The sequence below is a fragment of the Parasteatoda tepidariorum genome, chromosome 11, assembly GCF_982258835.1.
Source record: "Parasteatoda tepidariorum strain Cologne lab strain chromosome 11, Ptep-v5.0, whole genome shotgun sequence".
Taxonomy (NCBI): Eukaryota; Metazoa; Arthropoda; class Arachnida; order Araneae; family Theridiidae; genus Parasteatoda; species Parasteatoda tepidariorum.
In genome coordinates, this window is record NC_141765.1 from 43,793,407 (window position 1) to 43,819,709 (window position 26,303).

General features: G+C 29.6%; 2 protein-coding genes across 2 annotated transcripts in view; both read left to right on the top strand.

Annotated features, from left to right (window-relative positions):
• LOC107457068 (MOB kinase activator-like 2) overlaps positions 1 to 26,303 on the top strand; it is a 227,045-nt gene that overhangs the window by 27,714 nt on the left and 173,028 nt on the right. The gene's annotated exons all lie outside the window — the stretch shown is intronic.
• On the top strand, positions 13,336 to 26,251 carry LOC147801370 (uncharacterized). The gene has a single exon (XM_087155518.1). It carries the CDS (start codon positions 25,058 to 25,060, stop codon positions 26,249 to 26,251), a length of 1,194 nt encoding a protein of 397 aa, XP_087011644.1. The 5' UTR covers positions 13,336 to 25,057.

Below are 26,303 nucleotides of genomic sequence, written 5' to 3' on the forward strand. Positions count from 1 at the left end.
CAAATGTTTATAAATGGAAAGTTTAGGTAGTTACTGATTATGAAGGTTTAGTTTTTATTTAAGGTTCGTCAAAATTTGAAAAAAAAAATATTATCCTTCAAAATATATACATATAAAAAAAATTGAAAATAACTAACAAATTATTCTACTTGCCTATAGTTAGCTACTTAGTATATTTTAATTATAGAACCGGTTTTCATTTTGCTGTTTTATAATATTGCTTCGTGTTTTAGAGAACTGTGTTGCATTTTTCTCTTTTAAATACCAAGGTAGTTGAGAGTTATCTAAAAAAAATTATTTTAAAAAGACCATGTCGTGATAATTTTTTTCTTTCTTTTTTAAATAAGATAAAGAGAAAAAGTAATGTAATGAATTAAGAGGAAGAATTATATTGAGTTGTCATATCCTTCGTTTGTTCGTTTAGTTGTAATTGTATTATAATGCTCTTATAATGAACATCCGCAACTATTCTTCGTTTTTCTCCCCATCATACTCATATCCGTATCTTTTTTGTTATATATGGAACTATTTATGTGTGCTTTTGTTAAAAAGAAAATATCCAGCTTTATAATTTATTTCCAGTTATTTTATCTATACCTGCAAAATTTAATGTGCCTTTGTTAAAAAGAATATATACAGCATTATAATTTATTTCCAGTTATTTTATCTATACCTGCAAAATTTAATGTGCCTTTGTTAAAAAGAATATATACAGCATTATAATTTATTTCCAGTTATTTTATCTATACCTGCAAAATTTAATTTTTTACTGAATCGGGGAGTGTGGTAAAAATTAAATATTTCCAATGAATAGTATTAGCTGGAAGACTCGTAGTGGCAATGTGGAACAGTTGAATGCATGTTTACTGAATTTAAGAAACTATAGTGGAAAATAATGAAATTATCTCTAGTTTTTAGTTTTTTTTTATAAAGATAATGGTAAGTGGAATGAAAGTTAGTGATAGTCGAATTTACGACTATGCATTGCGCTTTATTTATTCTATAATCCCTTATACAATATACAACATAGCTTTGTTTGTTTGAATTTTGCAGACCAGGTGGCCGAATGGTTAGTGTGCCTGACTGCGGAGCCAATGTTTGCGGGTTCGAATCCCGCTCTGGGCATGGATGTTTCTTTCTCTCTCTCTGTGTTCTATGTCCTTTCTTCTGTGTGATTGTGTGAATGTGACCCGCCCTATAAACAGGTTTGTGGTTGTGTGACGTGGGCGACGCTGCTCTACCGACGTGACATGGCCATAGGTGCTCACTGGGTAATGATAAGAGAGAAGCAATTCTGGCATTTCTGAGGCCAATGCAAAATAGCCCCAAGTGCCCTCCATGCACCAAAAAAAAAAAAAAAAAAAAAATTTTTTTTTTTTTTTTTTGAATGGGTTATTGTTGTATATTTTCTTTGAGGGTCGAGAATTGGTCGACTGCAAAAAAAGGTATATTTTATTGGTGGCTAAAAGTTGTCTCTAACTTCGGAGTATTTTTTTCTCTCTTTTTGGCAATTCTTTTCAATTAATATGGGGGTATGCGTTTATTTTCCTTTTTTTCTTCTTCAATATATGATCTGTTAGTTTTTTAATTTGTCTACAGCTCGAAATGCGCCTTTTCGATGTTCAATTGAAATTTAACAAATAACGGCAAATTTCGCAACTTATTTTTCCTTAACATTTACGGGTTTTTTCCTTAACATTTACGGGCTAAGTTCTGGATTTCGAAGTCGGGGTTGGCTGGGTAATTTACAGATGTAATACAAGGGATCGCTTCGTAATCTGAACTTTCAACGATAAAGTGGTTTTTAAAAATTTAAATTTGTGCAACTCAAATTTAAAACTACAATTTTAAATTAATAGAACCCGTGACAACCTTGTAAAAACAACTGATGACTTTTAAAGTCTTTTAAAAAAAAAAGACATTAGTATTTAAAAAAAAAATTACTAAGTAATTAAGGCAAATGGACGACATTGAAATACGAATTTATTTGAATTCGTTAGTTTATCCTTTTATTAAAAAAAAAGAAGAAAAAGAAAAAAAACAATATTCCATAGGTTTGGCAACGGAATCAAATACTATGTAAAGTTTCTTTTGTACATTTTGTATTGTACATTTTGAGCTGTGTCCATTCTTTTATACACGCACTTTGATCTGTGTCCATTCTCTTATACACGCATTTGGATCTGTGTCCATTTTCTTATACATGCTTTTTGAGCTGTGTCTCCAGAATGAAAAGCTCACCGACGATATGTTATTTAAAGTTATAAATATCAATAGTATAATACATTAGGGTGTTACTAATGATTTGTGGCATTTGCTTTCAAAATCAGTTTTCATAATTTTTAAGTGATTTTTATAAATCCTAGAAATTTTCTTGTAATGCTCTAGATCTGTTCTCTTCTTTTTGCATTGTGTGGATGATATACGAGTTTAAAATTAACGTGCTTTTAAATCTATTGCTTGGCACAGCGTGTCCTTTTTTTTGAACTTTTTGCCTTTCAACCACACATTTAATTCTGTCTTAAATAACTTTTCTAAAAGGTTAAGTTCGTGAAAGAAATAGATAAAGTGATACCAATGTTAATTCTTTTTTTGAAAATTGTATTTAATAGTTTTGGTTTTTATCTTTGTAAAATTTTCTTTATTTGTTAATTATTTATTTTTTGTTGTTTCAAGTTTTTCTATGCCCTGATAGCCTATTTATGTAGGTCAACTAATTTTATAACAATGGTACCCATACATTTTTATTATTATAAGTGCAACTAAATGGCTTTTAGAAAAAAGTCGGATAAAAAAAAGAATGCCGAATTATGTTTCTGTTATTACGGATTTTTTCTTTTCTCCATTTCCTTTTAGTACTCATCCCTTTTATAATGCAGAACATCCTGCTTGAGTTAGAACAATCAATCTTTACAAACTTTCGTATCTATAATGTAACTATTAATTATAATAATCTTTATTCTCACAATGTTTTTACGTCTTAATCAAATCTTTCAAAACACATACACAAATAAAGAAAATCTGCGTTTATTTATGTACTAATAGGTAATATATGTTGATTAGTTCAAGGACTTCTCAATTTTTAAACTATTTGAATGTATACTCATATCGGGTTGGTGATTGTCATTAACTTTGCTTAAAAAAATAAAAAATAAAAGATTATGCCACTTTTCTCATTAAAGGAATTTTCTATTCCATTTACCCTATATATTGGATTTGGAATTCCTTTAATGTAACAATTTTTAATGTAGAAAAGAAAGTTACCTTGAAGTATGCTTCCAAGATTCTTGTCAGAAAATTTCTGGCGTAAGACGAACATGATCTAAATTCAATAAAACTCTTAACAGTTACCAGAGACTTATAGAGTAACTGTCAAAATGTAACTGCTAGTGTTCTATTTCACAATTGTGTTTTCTGAGAAGAAACACTATATCTTTAGTAGGATAGAATCATTTTTTTCCCTATATAAATCGTAGTGTATCTCTTAGAATTTTATTTTGTTAAGTCTATAAAATAAACCAATGTTTCGTTGTGATTGAGTTATAGTATTTCTTATAGTAAGTCTTATAAGACCTTGCATTAAATAATATTTTGTAAAAATTTTAATTCACGAATGAATGTTTCAGAATTTTTTTTCTCTTCTGTTCTCAAATTCGATTTTTGTATTTGATTTGTCACTTTTTTTCTAATTATTTAGTGTTACAATTTATTAAGCTAAAAATATCGTTCCAACTTCATTTTTTATTTTTTGTTGTTGAAAGGATTATGTTTCTATAAAAGAAAAAAAAATGGGTGCTTCCGTTTGAAAATTTTGAAATTTTGTCACTGTAGCTATAAGAGCTACTCAATCGTTTTTAACATCATTCTTGAACGTATAGTACCTGGGTTATTCTTTGGAAACATGGCAATTCGGAACAAAAAATTTCTTCAAATTTAAAGTCTTCAAAATAATCTATTATTTTTTTTTGTATATTTATTTAGTTACATTTATTAATATCTCACAGACAGCAGTGTAGTTTATTGACATTTGCTCAAGAAAAAGGAGGGAAAAAAAGGAGAAATTCACCAAATTTTGAATGCCAGAAAAATGACATATTAGCTTAGAAGTTAAAAAAACAGTCACTTTAAGCTAATAGTAAGTAACTCAATTTAAGCCTTTGCGTTAGATGGACCATGAATTGCTTAAATTAATTCTTTTCTCCACTGTAGAAAGAATCGAAAATGTTTTTGTTGCTGATTTGTACAGAATAAAATTGTGTATAATAATCAATCATTAAATAAAAAACATCTTTGATTACATTCAAGCATATTACAATCTTGCATAAAGTTGGTATTAGGTTAATATTTGCTTCATCTCTTTACATTCAACTGTTTAAAAATTTTCTGGTAACTGCTTCAATGTCCTGGCATTCATAAGCCAGGAAAATGACAGCCAGGGTAATGACAATTTTCCATTTTATAACATTTAACTTTACTTTAATTTAAAATTTCGGCCTAAGATATTTACATTCATCAGAAAATAACAGGATTTCTTGAAATAACTCAGGTAAATCTATGTAGTTTTTTGTTATTAATGATTTCAAGAAGACAAGAAAATGACAACATAAAAACCTACTCACCTTGAAAAATTTTTTGAAATAGGTTTTGAACCAGAAAGTTGGTTCTTTATTCATGCAATAAGACATGTTCAGATAGGATTCTATTCTAATCAATCTATTAACATAAGATATTGATTGCTGGCGATATCTATTTTGGTTATAAATCACTAAATAAAAGTAGCCAGGAAAATGACAGATTTTTCTGTGACAAACAAATTGACAGAAAAAATTATTTTCTACAAAGTTTTTGTAAATAATACCCTCTGCATATATTCTAGAAATGCTTACAACGGTTAAGATAAAAAAAATTAGATATTGAAGAATTTATGGGAAGTTTTGAAGCTAGTTATTATTGGAAATATTGTTAGTGACATACCAGGAAAATGACATTTTGAAATTCAATTAAATTTTTTAAATATATAAAACAGTCAATGCTAGTACAAGGTCATTTTAAAATACTAACAGCAATGCTATTTATTAAATTTTTTAAGAAGTTCTTTTAGTAGTATAGTATTAGGTCTTGGAGCAAAAGACTGTAAATTGTCATCGTGAAAATCACCCACCTATGTACAAAATTTTATTTTGTTCATTCAAATGGTATGCTCTCCAGATAGTCACTTGTCAGCAAAGTTATTTTATTGTCATCCTGTATAAACATTTATACATTATCTAATGAGCCTTTCTTCTGCAAAACTCGTAACTCCATCCAGATTTTTATTTAGTTGTTTATTTAAAAAAAAGAAAAACTTGTGTGATGGACGTTATTTCTTTCTTGCAACTTGTTGCTATTATGTTCTTAAGTGTTTCTTAAACTAATTTCTTCTATTTACTTTTTAGGTAAGTTACTGCTCTTCTTCTGGTGTTTTTCTTCTTATTATTTTTGATGTTTAAAGTAAGAGTAAGTGTTCGAAGTTTATTTTAACAAAAACTATTATTTCGCTCTTGTCACTTTATTATTTTAATAATTATACAAGAAACTGTGAAATAAACATGAGCTGAATTATTTTTTAGAAATCGAAAATTCAATTCCGTATGAGGAATTGCATTTCTCATTCAATTCCTCATTGCATGAAGGTGTATAGTATTTTAATATTGAATTTTGAACAAACTTAAATTTTTCTATATTTTTTAATTCAGAAAATAGCATCAAATTACTGGCCTAACCATTGTTTGGTTTAGTTACTCCTGTCTAAAACAGTACTGTTATGTTGGTACGATGTTGGTTGTATGATTGTTTATTAGAATATTTGTTCAGATTAAAGGTAATTTCTACCAGCGTGTACCCGTTTTTGTAGAACAGGCATCATAAATTGATTTGCAGACTACCTTGAACTTCAACGGACTTGACAGAAACTCTTAAGGTAGAGGATTCGTTTAGTTTTGCTCCCATTCGTTTAGTTTTGCTTTTCACAGATTGGTGCATGTATCTTTGCCAAGTAACTTTCAGCTTTCCTTTTTAACGTTTTCCGTCGAGTGCCCAAGCAAGTCTGATGTTAGCAGGGCTGTCTTGCTTTTAACTAAGGGTCCAAACTATCTCCTCTTCAAAATTTCCTCATGAATGAGTAATAATTTTCTATTTTTTCAAATAGATCTTTATTTGGAAGTGTTAGGCCAGAAAATTTTAAAATAATTCTTAAGCAGTTGTTCTGAAATATTTCTAATTTTCTTATTTTAGTTTTGCGATGGTTCCAACATTCAGCTTTATACAGGAGTATTGCAGTGAACAATAGCTTTAAAAGCATTTAATTTTGTGTTGATTTTTATGTTGGAAGCTTTCCGAAATTTTTGAAGGCTTCTGTAATAGGTTTTAACTTTTATGATTCTTTGGTTTAAATACCCGTTGCTGCCTTCTTGCATATTTACTATTGCTCCAAAGTATGTGGGAGAATCAACTTTTTCAGAATTTATTTTTATCTTATTACAGAGGTAATGTTTAACTACGCATCTTTTTTTCTCTTCATTGAAATCGAATGAAACAAACCTAAGTTGATAAGATTTATAATTATAAAAAGTTTTATGTAGAAATATTACTGATTATTATACACATTTTCACGTCTTCTCGATTTCTACTTTTTCCTCTTGTAATTCAGAAATTGCTTTTGAGAGTCATTGTAATTCTATTTCGTTTCCAGGTTGAATAAAATATAATTGTAGTGCCATATGAATTAAATAATGCATAGAGCTGTAGAATTATAAAATATAAATACATAAAAATTTCTTTTTGACCTGGCAATAGTCTCCAATTTCCTGTCAAGTCAGTGATGTATTCCCTTCCGAAACTTAAACGGCTTAACTTTTGGATTGCAGCCAAGCTTACACACTAGCTGCACAATCATGTTATAAGTCCTTTCCCTTATTCTTTAAGATCGATCAGTACATACTAGCTATTGTAGGTCTATTTTTTCATTCATTTTAGCTTTAAAATTATGCATGATTTAATTTTTCCTATTTCGAAATATTTTGCATGAGTGTTAGCTAAATATCGTTTAATTGGAGGAGGTGACTGTATTTTTCTAGTATAGCCACTTTTCTTCGAAACAAGCGTATCTTAAATTCTACTGTTCCTTGGAGTATACAAAAAAGGTCGGTCTGTTAACCGTGGAATACTAACTTTAGTATACCACGGTTTAATAGTAGTGACAAAATGATTCATATTTATGTTGACATTCCTTCCTGGGTCAAATTTAAAGGGTAAAGCAGGCAGTTTAAAATTGATAAGACATTATCAAAGATATATATCAGTTGCTTTATTTTCGTATAGGAACAATCTATCTGTAAGTAATATAATGAAACTCTGTTCTTTATTGAAGTGTTTGCTAGCAATTATGAAAGATAAGAGCGCAGCATATAAATGCATGAAATAGCATGCAGGGGTGCACCACTGAGATAGTTTACTTCTAAAATCAAGTTTTTTTTTTCTTAAATTTAAGTAAATTAAGTGATTTTATAAGTAAGTAGATAGTGAGTAGAAAGTTGCTTATTTATGTTTACGTTATTCTACAGGTTTTTAATTCTATTTAAAATAGTTTATTAAGAATTTCTTGTTAAATTTACTGGGGAGGAATGTTGCGTGTTATGCTGCTACACTCCTCCCCAGTGATACCTAAGATCGGGATTAGAAGCTTCTTCATATTTCACATAAATTTAATTAATAATTTCCCAATATTTGAATTATTTATGTAGTACGCTTAATGCTGTTTTTTTTAAAATTTATTATTAGAATTTTTTTTTTGAAATTTTGTTTGGTAGTACATTTAATTATGAATTCCCTACAAATCAAGCATTATTTAATTATTTATTGAACCTTTTGAGTTATTAAATTGCTTTTGTGGTTTTTAAGTAATTTCATGATAAATATTTAATTTGTTAAATGTGTCAACTTATTAATCAAAAAATGTAGAGACAATTAAAAAATATGCTATCTGGAATATAGCAGTAAAAATAATGTATATGCTAATGAGCTTTTATGTAATTTAATGAAAGTTAAAGATGCTATATAGAGCTTGCAAAAAATGAAAAAAAAGTCGCTTTTGTCAGTTATAAATTGTCTCTGCTTGCTCCTTCTATGTGTACTACCAAAGTATATACACCGAAGAGCCATTACATTATGACCACCCACCATCTATAACAATGGACTCGCTAAGGTTTTCATGGTTTCTCGCCCAGGAACAATGTTTTCATGGGGCACATTAAGAACCATAATCCTCATAGAACAATCCCTGACGTCTGTAAGCTACTTGAACATAGTTGCAAACCAGGTTCACCCATTCATGGTAACAGTTTTTCCTGCGGGGGATGGTGTTTACCAACCATGTCATAAGGATCGAGTCGTCGAGGAACATTCCAGTGACTTTCAAGTCATGTCTTGGCCCCCAAATTCACCTGACCTTAATCCAATAGAGTATTTGTGGTCCTACTTGGAAAACCAAATTCGTGCTGCCACGCTACCCCCTCGCAATGTGAGGGAATTGCAGGACCAGTTGGTGAGCGCTTGGTACCAGATACCTCAGACTACCTATCAGCACCTTGTGGAATCAATGCCACGGCGTTTACTAGCAGTTTTGAGGGCTAAAGATGGTGCTACATGTTATTAGCAGGGTGGTCATAATGTAGTGGCTCTTCGGTGTATATTAAAAAAAATCTGTTTGAATCAAAGGGTAATCTATTTCGAATTATATCCATAGTTCTAACTTTATTTTTTAGTTATATTTAATTAAAAATTTTATGTGTTTTAATGGTTTACCATTTATCTGTAATCTTTAGAAATTAAATTTCATTGTTTAATGTATACATTCGTTTTTGCTATTGAACGTCTACAGCTTTATCAAAGATTATTCGAATGTTTCTTACTTTTGAGTGTCTGGTTCCTCCAATTCGTTATTGAAAAAAATTCAATTTTTGATTTAAAAATGTTTTCTTATTAATCTTAATATTTAATTTAGTATTTGTAATTAATTTAAAAATTAACTTCCTAATAAGTTCTCAATTAAATTATTCTTTGTTGTAGAATCTTTTTGATTTTTGAAGAACTATAATGTATTTTTATTATCGCTTTATGTTCAGTATGAAATTGAAATTAAATTTACATTTTATGTTATAAAAGATAAATCGATAGATAAAAATTAAGTATATAAAATAATACCGTTTGAAACATTTTACCAAATTTAACTAAAAGAGTTATACAATAAAGGGTGTAGAGAATTTAAAATTTCTCCAATGTGTCTTTAAAATATACGCTTGCGTCATGTGTTTTTTATAAAGTATGCACGTTGCTTTTTTTCTATTCTTTTTATGATTTATTTTTATTGTAATAAATTTGAAATTGAATATATACTAAAATATGCTATTTGCTTTTTCCTTTCACCTATGCGTATTTGAATAGCATTTCTTTTTCACCAAAAACTTACTCTTTCTCAGAAAACTGCTTGCTTTCTCCTTTTTAATAAAATAGCGATTTTGGAACCCGGTAAAATGATGTTGTCACCTGGGAAAATACCAGCTCTATTTACAGAACAAATTCTTGAGATTTCTCATTTAAGAAATCTAATGTGGGAAAGCAATAAAAGGTTTTCATTGATGCAAATAAAAATGTTGTCACCTTCCCCCTCCCCTCCCCTTCATCTTTCCTCAAAAGGGCACATGTAAAGAGTTAAAAGAAACTGCAAGCAGCTCCTTAAGGAAATTGAAATCTATTTTTTTTTCTTTAATAGTTCTCGAAGTGGTCTGTGAAAGAGAGATATTAAAAGAGTGAGTTTTTAGTGACGAAAAGATTTCTTCGGAGCTATCGATTGCACCTTATCGACCCCCTTCCCCTTTCTCTACTTCATCTTTTACCTTTACATCTACCGATACCTGACGGACATTTCGTTGGCCACGTGGCAGTTATTTAGCCTTTGTTCTCACATGTTTCAACAATACATTTTATGTGTGCATGCAAAGATCTGGACCTTCAGATTTTGTGGAGAATTGAAGCGCCTTAGCATGTTTGTTCAAAACAAAATATCAACTTAATCCTATGTCAGTACTTCCGTCTGACTTTATCCAATGTATGATTTTTTGGTGATAGATCAGGAAACTTTTTCTCTTTGAGAAACTCGTTACGAATTATTTGCGATATTATATTCTCTTCTTTTTTAATTATTTATCATTTAGCAAAAAAAAGTGATGAATTAATATGTACATTAAGAATTTTTCTTTTTGTAGGTATTTTTTTATTATTTTTATTATTCTTTCAAAATTGAGTGTCCTAATGGTGTAAATATCATCCTACAAAAACGCCTTGGAGCTCTTTTTCTTTTCGAATCAAACTCTCATGGAAAATTTGTCTTCTTTTGGCAAACATATGTCGCACTATCTCATTGGGCTCAAGTGATTTTTTTCTCTCCTTTCCCTTGTTATTTTGCGTGCGGATTCTGACTGTCGTGCCATTAAATTTTACGTTTAATAATTCAATTTGATTCATCAAAAAATAATCATAATTTCATAAATTTTACAAAAATGTTTTCTTTTAGCAAGAAAAGAAATTTCCGTGACAAAAAATTTTGCCATTAGTCCTGTAAGTCTAATAATGGTCTAAGCCTAAATTCGGCTTTATCTGGTTTCCGGTAGCAGTAACCTTCCAGCACGGAAGAAGGCGCTGCCGATTATTACAACGTCTGGGGATTAGTTTTATTATTTATTATTTTTTTTTATTTTTAAAAAGCAACTAAATAAATGGGGGAAATTGCTGAGATTCCTTTTTAAAATATGCCTTAACTTGTTTCATATAATAATTAAAAAGCTGAATTGAGAGAACATCTCCAAGAACAAAGAGTAAATAATTTTTTTTCTGTTACTTGATTACTGGCTTAAATATATAGGAATTTATTCCACTTTTTTTAAGTATCACTGTATAAAATTTAACTTAAATATAATCTACATAAAGTTTTATGTATGTTATGTGTATTATGTTGGACCTTATATTTGCAAATTTTGCTGCATGTATGTTAGATTAAACTGAATTAATACAATAATAATCTCTGTCTAACTGGATTGTGGCATTTATGAAGATAGTGGTGCAGATTCACTCTTAATTACACGTAACGTAAATTCTGTAAATTAATTAACGTAAATTCTGCTACAGGGCCTGGTTGAACTTATAGTTATCAATTCTTTTTCTCAATGTGTATAATCTTTATTATTTGCTACTTCTAATTTCTTTTAACATGTTGATTTGGTTCAGTATGCATTTTTTCAATTGTTGGATTTATTAGAGGATATAGGTGCTTTCGTTAATTTAAATTTGGCTAGCTTTTTTTTTTAAAGCAACTTTGCTTTATATTATTGTAATGAAATCATAATGTAGATTCATCTTTTTTTTTCGGCATTAAGATTATCTATGCAATCAGATTTATTTTATATTGTTTATTTCGCAGTTTAAGTTAGTCTGGGGAATCTTGTGCAAGCTTTCTTCGCTAATCGCATGAAATCGACAGGCTCCTGCCAAAAGGAAATTTGCATTTCAATTGCTGTAGTTACCCTACCTTATTACCATCGATTTTTCTCCCCTTTAATTTTACAAATTAACTGGTGGGAATAGCATATGTTACTTTTGGTAGTACTTGAATGAGTCATAATTTTTTTATTTTTTTAAAAATTTCTTTTTTTAAATGTTCTCTTTATTGAAGCACAATTAAAAAAAGATGTTGAAGGAGTTAGGGTGTTCATTTCTAATGAATTATAATGTTCAAAAGTATAAATTACGGCTTTAAATTAATCGATTGAATATATTTATTTTATAATTGTTGACAAAGGCAAAAAACAAAACCATAAGCAAAAACGTAGATAGGACACCGATGTCCCTTTTACATTTTTTTCTGACTTATATTTTGGTATTTTTTTTAATTATAAAAAACAGCTTATTAGTAACTTAAAAAATCTTATATTTTCGTAATAATATTTGTACTATAATATAAAATCCAAACAGTGTAATTTGGATTTTTTTCATTCATATTTACAAATATTTCACGAATTGATATTGTAAATTAAAGAAATTTTAATGATGAAGAACTGTTTCTCTTGCTTTTAAATAACTGCAAATAAATGCAAATCTGAAAAATTATTGTTTGGAAGTGATCCGTGTTTGGAAGATTATACTTTTAATGCAGAAAAAGATGCTGTTTATGCTGTTTTTCATAACCATAAATTATTAAAATGTGAAGTAGAATATTTTTCGCTTCTTTTGACATAAATTAATACAAAAAAAAGTAGTTTAATAAAAATTCTGCATCAAAGGGTTAGCACAGTATACCTTACAGTTAGTCTTATTATGTTTCATTTTTTTTTTCAATTTGTTTATTGCTCAATTAATTTAAAATATGATTTATGCTCATTTTTGTGAAATATGGCTATGAATAATTAGAAGCTCTAATTATTATGTACTATTTTAAAAATTACTGAAAAAGAATTAAGTGTAATGATAAGAATATTGATTTTTTTAAATTTTAGAATGGTGACTACTTTAATATTTTGTTTTTCACAAATAGTTTTTATTTCACTAAGTATTCAACTTCTTAATTTAAATCACAATTTGAATTTATTAGTTTTTCTAGCGTTTTTAAAATTATGAAAATTCATAATGCTCCTTAAAACAAGTTAATAAAAAAATAACATAATATACCTATTCAAAAACTGAACGTTAAGTGTGATTTAGCTAATGTAAGTCAACGAACTTTAACATTTGAGTATAAAATCAGCAAATAGTTTGTCTCCATTTATTCTTTTAAGCGAAATCATGATACTATTAATTCATAATTGTTTAGTAAACAGTATTGATTATCACTTTTTAATGAAATGAATAAAATTGATGGACAGGATTTTTTTTTTAAAAATAGTTAAAGATTTTTTTCGACAATATTCATTTATGTATTGTCTTGTTTTGTCGGATATTTTGTCTGGTATGCGTCTGAAAAGAAAAGCAATAATTTGTCTTGCGCTGTCTAGACTTCTTTAAAGCCATATAATGTCTTCATAATTAGTGCAAATTTCAGAAGATATTTTTCATAGCCTGATCTATGAAATATTTTTCCAAAATAAAGTAATTACTTAAAAGAATCCCTTTTGGTATATTTTATATTTTTAAATCTAATTAGGAAAAGTTTGGAACAAAATAAAAACCATAAGCTGGTTAAATTTTAAAATTTTTGGAAGGAAGATTTATGCCAAGAAATGTGGAAGTCTAACATTTTATTAATGTTTTTTTTTTTTTTTTTTTTTTTTTTTTTTTTTTTTTTTTTATATATATATAAGATAGGAAGTTCTTATACAATATGTTGATAGCTCTTTTTATTATAATGTTTCCTTCAAAATATTTTAGGTATTTTTTGTTTTCAAAAATTCCATTTTGAAGTGTTTTGTTGAGAAATTTTGCTTTGGTACTTATTTTTTTATGTTATATTTTTTTGAAGAATCTTATTGAAACTCTGTTCTAGAGATAGAAATTTATTAAATGATGCACAGACTGTTAAAATTTTGAAGTACTCATAGCTGTGTATTGCCTGTTGTTTTAATCGGAATAGAATTGAGAATTACATTATTCTGTAACTCTTAATTCGAATATCTCAATTTACAATTGGCCGATAAATCATTAAATCAATTGAGATGAAATTTCAGCAGATATTCATCAACACAAGATATCTCCGTTGAAAATATTTATTTAAACAAATGAGCGCCATTTGGCAGAAACTTTTAAGAACTGACAGTGCCATACTGCCTAAAGTTTTGCAAATAAAGCAATTATCTAATTTGTTATGATCAATTAATGATTGAAAAACGATCAAATTTGGTACACCGGGTGTTCTGAAAAATCGTAGCCAGTGGAAAATAATATTACGAACGGCAGTCATTTTAACGATTCGAAAATCTGTATTTAACTGGTTTTCAAAAAACACCTGTTGTAGAGTTTTTGTAAAAAATTTATCTCCCACCCTTTTTGTTTCTCAGCCGTTATATTAGCAAAATTGCTTTTGTAAAGAAGTTCTAATGATATTTTATCTAGTTTTATTTAATCTTCTAATCCCTTAAGAATTTCTCGTTAATTTTTCTACAGCTAATTTTACAGTTTTAATTTTTTTTTTTTGATTGTGTAGTGGAAATGCTTCTATTCTTACAGCATTATCCATCTCCTCGCTATCACTAGCTTCATTGGAAATTGCTTTGCGATCTTTAACTCGTTACGTTCGCTTTTTATTCTTCTTTCCCGGAGCTTCTGTCACTGATGACTTTCGCATTTATTGCGAAAATACTAAATTTACATTAAAAATTCTTAAAAATTGATTTTGCAATATGTATAAACTAATGAAAATGCAATTTAACTATGAATAATATTTTATCGTTAAGAATTAAAATTACTAAAAATTACCCCCTATTTGTTTTACAGTAAAACAAACCAAAAATGATTATTTTCAAAAACTTAGCTTTCACATTTTTAATGTATATTCGATAGTTCAGATTGAAATTTATCTGCATCATGTTTCATGATCTTAGTTTAAATTTATTTTAATTTTATCTTTTCTTTAATTACTTTTTTATCGAGTCTGAAAATATACGTGCCCCACACAGTCACAAAAGTCTAATTGTATTTAATCTTGTTCTAGACTTAAAAAAGCTTTCAAAATATTTTACTTTTGAGTTTTTATCTTAACTATAGAAAAAAAATGACACATTTATTGGGAAGGTTAATATTTTTTTTTTTTTTTAGTATTCAATTAATTTTAATCCTTTATTCTTTAAGCTTTTTTTCTTCTTTTTCTTCAGTTTGCTTAAATTTTAATTTATTGCTGAATTGATTATTTTTCTCTTGAACGTTGTTTAGTTTTTCTAGTTACCTATTACCTCGGTGGTAAATTATATTTTTCAAATTTTATTTTAAAATCTCAGAAAAAATTAAAAAAAAAAAAAAATTCGGGATTAACTAACTTCACGTAGACAAATATTAGAATTATTATTTTTGTTAGGTGAAATATAGAGTTTTTCCCAATGATCTCTTTTATTTATTTTTTTAACTATGATCTTCCACTTGAGTGGTATATTTAGAATATTTTTTTCTTATTAAAGAAATCTTATTAAAATCTCCCTTGGATTGTAAGGTGTGAAAGCTTATCTGATCTGGAATTACAATCACGCCTCTTGTGTCAAAAATGGCTGGATAATTTTCAGTGAAATGATGACTCAAATTTTAAGCAAAGTTATAATTTCTCTCCTATTAATTTTTTTCTTCATGTTGTGATGATAACAGCGTGTGATACTTTGAGTTAATTGACGTAGCCCTTCATTTTGATTTCTCTCTTCAATGAATTCTTCGAAGCCTTTTTTTCTCTTTTTAATTTTGTTATTAGTGGAAAAAGTTATTTGAAAATATAAAATAGTTTATTGTATAATCATTGGGTACAATTCCTCCGAAGGGCGCATAAATTCTTTTACGGAGTATTAAAACTTTTGTAGAAAAGTTTATATGTTAGTAAGTTCGTTATTAACCTTAGAAACAGACTGACTCTGTGTCTCTTAAACTTGGGACAAATAGTAAGCCCATAAATGCGTATGTTTTCTCTTAAATTGATCGATAATTCATTTTATCATATAGTCAATTTTATAAAGCGATTTTTTAATAATTTTAATGCTTTATTAAATACATCAGAACGAATTTAGACAATATTTAAAATTTTACTTAAATATCTCAATTTCATTCAACATTTTTTAGCACATTTTGGCATTTCTAATATTTAATCTTTTATATGTATTACTTTACATTTATATTGCATGATTTTTTGTCTGTAAAAAATCACTCCAATTTGTCAAAAAAAATTGTCGAAAAAAGGTATGTTTATTCAGAGAAAGAAAGAAGAAGCGAGAAATATTAAGGACTTGTCTACTACAGAACTCTACAGAAATCTTAAGGTTTTGTCCAACTTTTTTCAAACTCAGTAAAAATATGAAGATTTTCTGCTAATCATTAACTAATTAAAATGAAGTACACAAATTTCACTAAAATTTTGTCTCAAATTATTTAAGCTCTTTAAATGCCGCGGAAGTTTCTAGTCTAGAATTTTGACGAAGTGGATGTCTGAAAAACTGACCTTAGTAAAAATAATTTGCACCATTCTAACGTAAGTTCTTCTCAATTTATAATTTCGTTTCAACGATAATTTTATCTTAATAAACAATTTATTTTATGAATTTTGCTTAAAAATATTTTTTAACTCTTTTTAAAACGGCTATCATTTTGCCTCTATGTTGCTAATTTAATTGCTATGAGAAAAGCATGAGTTTAATTTTTTTAATACAAATAGTACACGTTGATGTTCCCAAGTTTGCGAGTCGAAATAAGTTTCACAGCCACAATGACAAATTTCTCTCCCATAGTTACTCCACTATTTAATGATTAGCAATAATTTATTTACAGTAATCTTCCCTTATATTCATGTTCTATTTGAGTTAAGTTAAAAAATAAATAATTTGAATAAGAATAAATAAAACTTATGAGCATAATTTATGAGCATAAGCGTGTTTAATCTTGGTGTCTAATATTGGTAGGAGTGTCATGACTCATATTCATTAAAAAAATAGTTTTCAAGGAAAAATACGTTTACTGTAAAAATTCGTTTTGAACACGATGGCATATTCAAGAAACTTGTTTGTTGTAGTATGTTGGTGAAAAAATGTAGTTGATGTAGTATCTTGGTGTTTCACACGGTTTTCAGCAAAACTTTTTAGGAAATTATTTTCGTATGTTGATGTTTTGAATTATGTTAAAAAAAAAAAAAAAGGTGTGGGGGATGTTTTAGACTTACTGGAATAATGAAAATTCAAACTCTTTTTCTTACAAGAATAATAGGTTGGACAAATTACTAATAATACCGATAAGTCCAATCGGTGAAAAATAAGTTAATCTTTTAATGGTTAAACTGTCAGGGCAATAGCATTCTAATTTTATCTGCATTGTTTTGCTACATCTCGTTATTTAGGTATGTTTAGTTATTTACCGAACTTGCGAATTAAAGTGACAGATTAAAATTTTTTTACATATTTTTTTTGTGTTCCTTTAAAAAAAATATCGATAGAAAGAAAAATCTTATTTGTCTGAAAATTCCACTCTGAAAAGTGCGAATTCTTGTTTAATTAAAAAGGTTTGATTAATTCTCTGTAAAGTTTATTTTACGATAATATTGGAAGAGGAATTTAATCAGTATTTTGTTTTTGATTAGTTCCATCTTATCACCTTTTGGTGTAACACTAGCTTCAAGCCACCTTTTAAAATTTGAAAAGAGTTAAGGTAAAAAAAAGAATTTAATACTTTGTCTTTTGTCTGCCTCTCAGACCGAGGTTCATTAGTTGCTTTAAAGGCTGAATAAGATTAGAGTGAGCATTTGTTATCTGCGCTGATGAGGACTTCTTTCTCAACTTTAATGCCATTGAACAAGGTGAATTTCTCATTTTTGCCTTGAAATTCCCAAGATACTCATATTGCTAAGAAATTATTTTCCTTAATACTTGAATTTATTCGCTTTTATGAGTAGTTAGTAAAGCAGGTGTAACGATATGTGAAAATTCTGCTTTCCTACAGTTAGATTTACCTACCATCAAATTGGATTAAATTTAGGACGACTCAATGTTTGATATCATATCCTTCACTTCTTTAATAGTGATTAACTCCATCTCTTTATCTCTAGTCTAATGTTTATATTCTACAGTGTACTTTAAAATTATAGTTAGATGTAATTACGTGAATCAGCCTTTATTTATTTGCACTAATCCGTAGTTTATTTAAAGAAATGTTAGATAATTTCTAATTTAATGATAAAGCTACTTGTTATACTCATGTACATTTGACTATAAATATCTCATAATACGCTTGCTTTCGCCGTAAAGAGTTTCATTATAGTGCCAATAATTTCATATTTGAATCTTATGATGTATTAAGTATGTTTTCACCTTCAGGAAATAAAAAAAAAAAAAGCTATTTTCTAGGTTTTTTTAGTCATTTTCTTTGTTTTTCAGTTGAAATGAAAGTATGCAGTTGGTAAATTTAAAATAATTTAAAAAGAATGATTATGGATATTTTTTTCATTATTGTACATTTTGATGAGTAACTAAAACTCTCATAAAGATCTATTTTTTTAATATCTATTATTCAACTTTTCTTCATTTTTTTATTATTTTTTTTGTGAGAGAATAGTGCCTTTAGTTTTCAACTGTTCAATACATTTCGGAATTAACATAACTTTTATTAATTGTATTAGATAGTAATATTTTTCTTTTTTATTTCTTCGACACTAAAACAAAATTCTTGACCATCTAACGCGTTCATTTTGTTTCTGCATATAATTTTGACACACATACTTACCAATGTTTTTTTCTTTTATAAAAAAACTATCTTTATCAGGAAGTACAGAAGAATACGTAGCATGCAATCAATATTTTTTTTTATTCAACTTCAGATGTAAGTGGCGATCTTGAACTCAACAATGTAAGGTAGTAGCTTTGTTTGAATTATTTTCCACGTTGTCAACAATGAAGCAAATTAACATAATTTATTTCTCTACTATATTGTCATTAAAATGATTCGACTTTTTTGTTAAAGGGTAAATTTATTTTTAATGATGTTATTGAATATGATTTTACATTTACACCGTCATTTTGTGCATTAAAGGTATTTCGTAAAATAAATGGTGTTTTTTTATCATTTTTTATTTTTTTGTTAGAAATTTTTAAATATTCCGTATTTTTTTTAAACTAAGTCTCTGTTTAAAAAAAGAAATATCGTATTTATATTTTATTTTTTTTAATAATTTGTAGTTTAATATTTAGCAGAATACCCGCTATTTATCTGTCAGTATGACTCACCACTTCCATGAGGCTTCTTAGAAAAAGTCTCATGGTTTCTTAAAGTAACCAGAAAATAAGTAATTAAAAAATGAACTAGTAAGCGTCTTAGCCAATTTTCATAGAAAAGTCTGCATGCTCTCAGAACGTAACTCAAAAACTTTTTTTTGGTTCATATTCTGAAGGAACAATGATGTACTCGGATTTGACTCGGTAGAACTCAGCTGAGTCAGATCCATGGGGTTTAAAAAAAATATTGAAAAACATAATTCTGCCCCAATTTTTTTAAAAACCTTTATATGCACTACAGCCCACTATAGGCCAAGGCCGTCTCAGTAAGCTTCCTCCAATTAGATGCCATGGTTCATCAACAATTTATCTTTTATGCCTTTAGATCAGTTTCTATAGAGTCCATCAATTTTGTGCGAGGTTTTTCTCTTTTTTTTTTTTTTCTAGTACCATATACATTTGCAGAGGTTACCTTTTTAACAAGTTTCGAGTTGTCACATCTAAAAATATGCCTAAGCCACCTGACTGATACGATAAGCTTTGATGACTCTGTCTTATGACTGTTTTTTTTAAATTTTTTTTTATGGACTTAATGATTAAATAAGATTCTCCACCTGTTATTTTCTCTTATTCGACCAAATATTGAGGTATTTTTCTTTCAAAGATTGAAAGTTTGTCTTCAATAATTTTTGTTAATGGCCAGTATTTACTATCATACTGTATAAAAAAATGAATTAGAACATTAATTATCCTGCATTAATAAAAACCGCACTTTTTATAACAAAGAATTTTTAAAAGTATTTTTTTTTTCGTATAGCAATTCTAACAACAATATCCGTAACCTGCTTTTTGTAGCTCTGAAAATTCAAATAATATCTGGAATTTTCATAAAATATTTTTAAAAATCTTGACTCCCTTACTTATTATTTATATGACCTGTTGGAATTATTTTCATAATTTGATTAGTTATTATTTTTCATTTTATTAGGTTATATTACTATAAGTTAGATTAGTATTAAGATTTGTATGTTTAGGGAAGAAGAAGTAGGTTTAGAAGGAAGATACAGATCATCTCTATCAAGTAAAACATGGATCATTTGATTATTTTAAATTTAAAGTTTGCAATATTGTTCTGTTATTTAATTGTAATTTTTACTGAACTAGGTTATAAAAAATCTATTTTTAATATAAGTTGATAGTAAAATTCAGAGTTTTAAAGGTATTAAAAAGTAAAAAAACTATAAATTTTGTATGAAAAAAAAAATTTCTGAATTTTTTTATTTAGGGGAAAGTTGTTATCAATCTGCTACTTAATTTTGACGTCGCATTTGCCGTTATTTTAGTTTTGAATTAGAGTAAAATTAAAGAAAAAAAAATAGAAAATCTCCAAAAAACTTGGATTCCATTATTTTTTCTAGTAGCTTTACTGCATGCTATTATGTTTACTAATGTTATCATTTTACTTAATGTTATTATGTTACTTACGTTGACTAAGATTACTTGAGTTTCAAACTTAATGTGTACTCAATAGTCTAGGTAGCGTCTGCTGTCAATAACTGGATTGGAGGTGGCTTAATGATTATAATCTTCTTTACGTGTGTGTGTGTGCTTTTATTTAAACAGTTAAACTAATAAGTTTTTAAAAACCTGGTTATCCTAAGATTTTTTCGTATTCACGCAAAGGTTAGGCTTTTTTTAATCCAGGTTTTTGCTAAGCCCTGTTTAAATTCTAACAAGCATAAAATCTGATCATGTGACATTTCTTTTCACAGTTGTACATGTAATTTAGACCTTGGAGGAATTTATTTTGTATTGTACACAACTCAGTATTAAGATGTGCTGTAGCTCTTGGAGTGTGGTATAACAGGATGTTTTCTAAACTAAGAAAAAGAAATTTCGAAACAGTTTTGCACACGCCATTAATTTTTATACGGGAATAATAATATGAAAGTTTTACCATATTTTCACAAGTATATTTCAAAAAGTAAAGGGTGTAGTTTGAAAGAAGTAAATTTCAAATCTTTATTCTGAAAATAGGTGGATTTAATTTAAAAAATATCGTCAGCCAACATTATGGACTTATTGGCTGTGGGCGAGGACACTTTGGACGCAGTAACCTTCATTACTTATGAATGGATTTGCTCCACTTTTGATGAAGCTCTTGTTAAAGTTGCTTCTATTTGTACTTTTTGTCATTGGCTCCTGCTTCTTCTGATCATTTATTGGGCGTCTATGTGATAGATATTGGAATCAGTTCCTTAATCTGTTATGATTGATTCAGTGGATGTAGGCGTTTCCTAAGGAGAGATTTTGGATAGGTGTTTCTGAATGAATCTTTTTCTCTATTGTTTAATCTGAAATCGATACAGAATTCTTCAGATTAATAAGTGCTCATTAACTAGAGTTTATAATTTGTTATTCACTTTTAAATGTTTCACGAAAGTAACTTTTTAAAGCGATTAATCTTTTTAAGCGATATTATTCGAAATTAATTTTTAGTTATTTTTATGTTTTATTTAGTGAAACTCCATGTTTGTCGTCTGACATGTTATTCACCAGAGGATGCTCTTCTGTGAGTTGTAAGAACTTGCTTCTTGAATTAATCTGTTAAATGATTTACAAACGGAACCGTTAATGCAATTATTTTCTGCTACCTGATATATTAAAATGAATTTCCAACTGTCACCACTGTTTTAATTGAAATTGGAATTAATTGTTGAGAGTTAATTAAAGCGATTTTTCGTTGTTATATATCTTGTTAATACAATTAACTATTTGCTGAGGTTTAAGGTGCTTTAAGCTCGAACTCCAATTCTGATAGCTTAGCTCTTTTTTTTTCTCTCCCCACTTGAGTTGTTCACCTTTTTTATTGGAGGTTTTCCTGACGTCTGACACCAATGTGGACTGCTTTCAGACAATTAATCTTTCACATAGACGTGTTTATCCCGATTCTAGATACTTTCTTGTCTCTTGGGTTTGTTTCAAATTTAAGAACGTGCGCGTACACATGTCCTTAATCCAACCACGTAGATTAACAAATTATCAACTGGGGAGAAATAAAGTGGAATTAGTTAATTTAAAAAAATTTACCATATTAATTTATTTGAACACAACAACCAATTTAATATTAAAGTTACATTATTTTTAGACTCTAGTCTAAGTAGAGAAACACTGTTATACTTTATGTGGAATTGCGTGATCGATTAATACGGAACTGAGATGAATTATAAATTTTTATAACATCAGTTAAGTGAATCTTTATTAAAAAATGATATCTTACTGCTAATATAAATGCTGCATTGTTTTGATTTTATCCATTCAACATTTTAGTAGAATATTTCATTCGTCAGCTTATCTATTATTTTTATGCATTATTTTCATGATATAATTGAATAGTTTTATGAAATTTATTTTATGTATTTATTGTTGGATTGGTGTTTGAATTACTTTCAATTATTCTCGAATTTTTTTTAAACTATTGTTCAGAATGCTTCCCTAGTAAGATATTTTTTCCTACCATCAGTGAATTGATTTTAATATTGATTGGATTCAGGGCTGTTAAACCGTTACCTAGAGAGAACTGTTTCTGTTACTGTTAGCAGCTTCATCGATTTCGAATACAATTTCGGAGAGTTGCCTATACCGTAAGAATTTTATCGTTGTACAGAGAACAAGTACTATTTCCTTATTCTAAGGCTTAAACATTTGTCTATGTGTAGTCAAGGTAATGACTGCGGCGAATTCATGCTTTATGTGCAATTCCTGTTTTCTCGGGTTGTTGCTTCGTGATCTGATTTTTTTTACAGCCAAAGCCTGGCATAACACAATTGTTTTCTTTCTTTGATTGATCCAAATGTGATATAAAAGGTCGTAAAATAGAACTCGTGTTTAGATAAAGGGATTGCGGCTGGTGAATTGCATGGAATGATTGTGTCGCTGCGAAAAAACTTCTTGAAAATAAATGTTAACTGACAAAACTATTTCTATCATTTTTGTATCCTTCATCCTATGTTTAGCGTTTTTTTTTTCTTCATTAAAATTAAGTATCTATATATTTATATTTATTCTTTCATTTTAATTGTGATAGAAAAATGCAATTTGATTTATTTTTGTTTTTATTAATTACCATTATTAAACAAAACGCTTTGCTTTTAAGCAATTTACTTACTTGGTGTTATTTTTTTTCGCCATTTAAAATGCGTTCGTGGTTTTTTGTAATTTCAGTTAATAATGCAAAAATGTACTTATGCTCAAATTTTTTTAATTAAAGTACTTTGTATGTGTTGGTTGAACAATTTGATTTGTATTTTATATATAAGATTTTCTAATTTCTGAAAATGCCACTGTACATAATACAGCGACTAAATTAGCTCCGAAATATTCAAGATTTTGATTTTTTTTACCCCACCTATAAATGTGCATTAAAAATAAAGGTGTTATTTTTAAGATAATAGGTATGTTTTTGTATCTTTATACAAACGTTAATTTGAATTTTTTTTTAACTCTTTCACAACTAGTCTTGATTCTAGGCAAATACTATATTGATGGATTCTCCTCAATACCCATTTTTGTGTATTATTGTTTTTTTGTTGGACATATGTAAAAGGTATATGTTAAGAACATGGTTGGCTTTTTGCTATCAGAAACTGGTTTTTGCCATGCCAGTGGCAGAAACTGGTTATAACCGGTAAAAACTGGCAGAAACTAAAAGAAAGTCTATATTAGTTCTAGTAATTACTTAATGATATTTTGTTTAAGTAAACGGAAAAATGAATTAAGTAAAGAGAATCTTATATCTGTTTATAAAAAGGAAGTGACATACAGATTTAAATAGGCAGTTACTGATTATCATTTACTAGCTTATATGCTGCATCCAAAGTATTTGGGATTGAAATTATCATGTGCTCAAGAAGAAAGTGCCAGAATTTTACTCTCCAATATTAATCCAGATTTTGTACCTTATGTCAAATTGCAAAACAAATCGGCCCTATTTCCTGAAATTTATTTTTCCAGTCAAGTTTTGACAACTATCCCAGTTGCTACATGGTGGTCCAGTTTTAAAAAAAATGCAATAGATGCAAGTTTCACAAATATCGCTTATTCCTTGATGGCAATGCCTACTAGTTCTGCTGGACTTGAGAGATTCTCCTCAAATTTCTCGTTCGTGCATAACAAATTGAGAAATTGTTTATGTTTAGAAACTGCATCAAAACTTGTCTTTTGTTATAGATTACTGCAGAGTGCAAACAATGTAATATTTGATTTTGAATGGTGATAATTTTGTAAATAAATTGTATTTTAATTAACATTTAATTGTTTTTTCTATGAATTATTCATTGTATGTCAATCTCAGTACTTACTTTTATTTCATTTTCTGAATTTCTGCCAGTTTCTGCCACAAATGTGGCAGAAAAGGGTTTCTGCCATGCCAGTGTTAACCGGTTTCTACCAGTGGTTTTAACAACCTCGGCAGAAACTTGCCAACCTTGGTTAAGAAAGAAAAAAAAAATCAAACAATTTTATGGTTAGAGGAAATGGGGGGGGGGGTATTCATTTACGTTCTCTCTATAAGAAGCATGTTTTTCATATCAAAAAATATTGTCGAGTCTCAGTAGCTCAGGGGTAGAGTTCGCTTCTATAAAGTCGAAGGTCCTCGGTTCGATCCGGGAAGCGGTCGCTAATTTTTCTATTTCGTTTATGAGCATTCCAGAAGCTTCTGGAATGTTCAGTCTTCGTCATTTCCTCTTTCGTTCTTCCTAGAAAGCTTCTAGAACATTCTGTGATACTATAAAAGCGATCCCGTGATTGTAAAGAGGAGTTCTTCTGGGCGCAGACTGGTTGCCGGTCTTTGTAAATTCCTGATGTTAATAAATTATCAAATTCTCATCTTGTAATCTTCACTGAATCTAAACACTTTAACGTGACAAATTTGGTGGAGGCGCCGGGTACGAGTTAATCTCTCAATCAATATCACGGAGCAAAACACTGACCGGCTTAGAAGAAGCCGTCGAGTTCAAGGACTTCTACCCGAATTTGGACTTTACGAAAAACCTAAAGAAGCCGTTCCTGAAACGACTGTGCCAAAGACAGCCATGGCCAATGTGCCAGAGACAGACATGACCACTGGGGACCAACAGGATATGAAACCTGCCTTTTGGATGGCGCCAACAGTTGCTGCTGAAGCCAGGAAACCAACGATCTTCCGGGGTACTCCAGGACAAGATCCGACAAAATGGCTGAAGGAATACCAGAGAGTGTCATCGTACAATCATTGGGATGACACTATGCAATTAGCTAATGCCTACTTCTTCCTGGACGGCACCGCAAGACAATGGTACGAAAACAATGAGGACTCACTGACGTCTTGGACTTTATTCGAAAATGGTTTGAAAGTGACCTTTGGAGACACACAATCCTACCTCAGACGAGCGAAAGACCACCTCAAGTCTCGCGCACAAAAATCCGGCGAAAGCATCCAGTCTTACATTCAAGACGTTCTCGGACTTTGCATTCAGGTTGACCCGACCATGTCCGAAGGAGATAAGGTTTCCCACCTCATGAAGGGCGTCGCAGAAGATGTGTTCCAAGCCCTTCTTACGAGAGAAATCCTAACAACAGCCGATTTTACAAAATGGTGCCTGTACATAGAAGAAATGAGACAAAAGAGAGTGGGACGGTACAAGTTTGCCCGATTACCTAATGTTGTCCCTATGGCCGCAGTGGACGAAGCACCTGACTTGGCTGTGCTAATTCGTCAGATTGTCAGAGACGAAATTCAACATGTAAACGCGCAGCCCTTCGAAGTCCATCCCCGTGAACTGCAAACTACTGAGGCTTCTATTCGAAACGAGATGGACCGATCCATAGCAGCCCTTACAACCAACCGACCTCCCTTTATCACGACAGGACGCCCGATTGCAAGACCTCCTAGACGTTTGACCACATACGCCGCAAAGCCACAAAATAATGTTCCTTGGAGTGAACCCCAACGAAAGACCGACCTGTGGCGTACCACGGATAACCGTCCAGTGTGCTTTCATTGCGGACGACCGGGACATGTCGTTCGCTATTGTCGGGAACGCCGAACCATATTTAACGACTACCGATCCAACAACCCGAGAAGATATCCGTCAGCTGACTATGAAGACGATACTACTTACGACGCACCTCCCAGACGAAGGTCCCCTAGTCCTGCCCGGGGACGGTCACCGATACGTCGTATGAGATCTCCATCGCCGATGCTGCACCGCCGTTCCAGCCAGTCGCCTACCCGAGAGGAAAACTAAGCCTTGCGCCCTCAGTGGGAGGTGAGGCTGCAATTTTTCGAAATCCTCCATT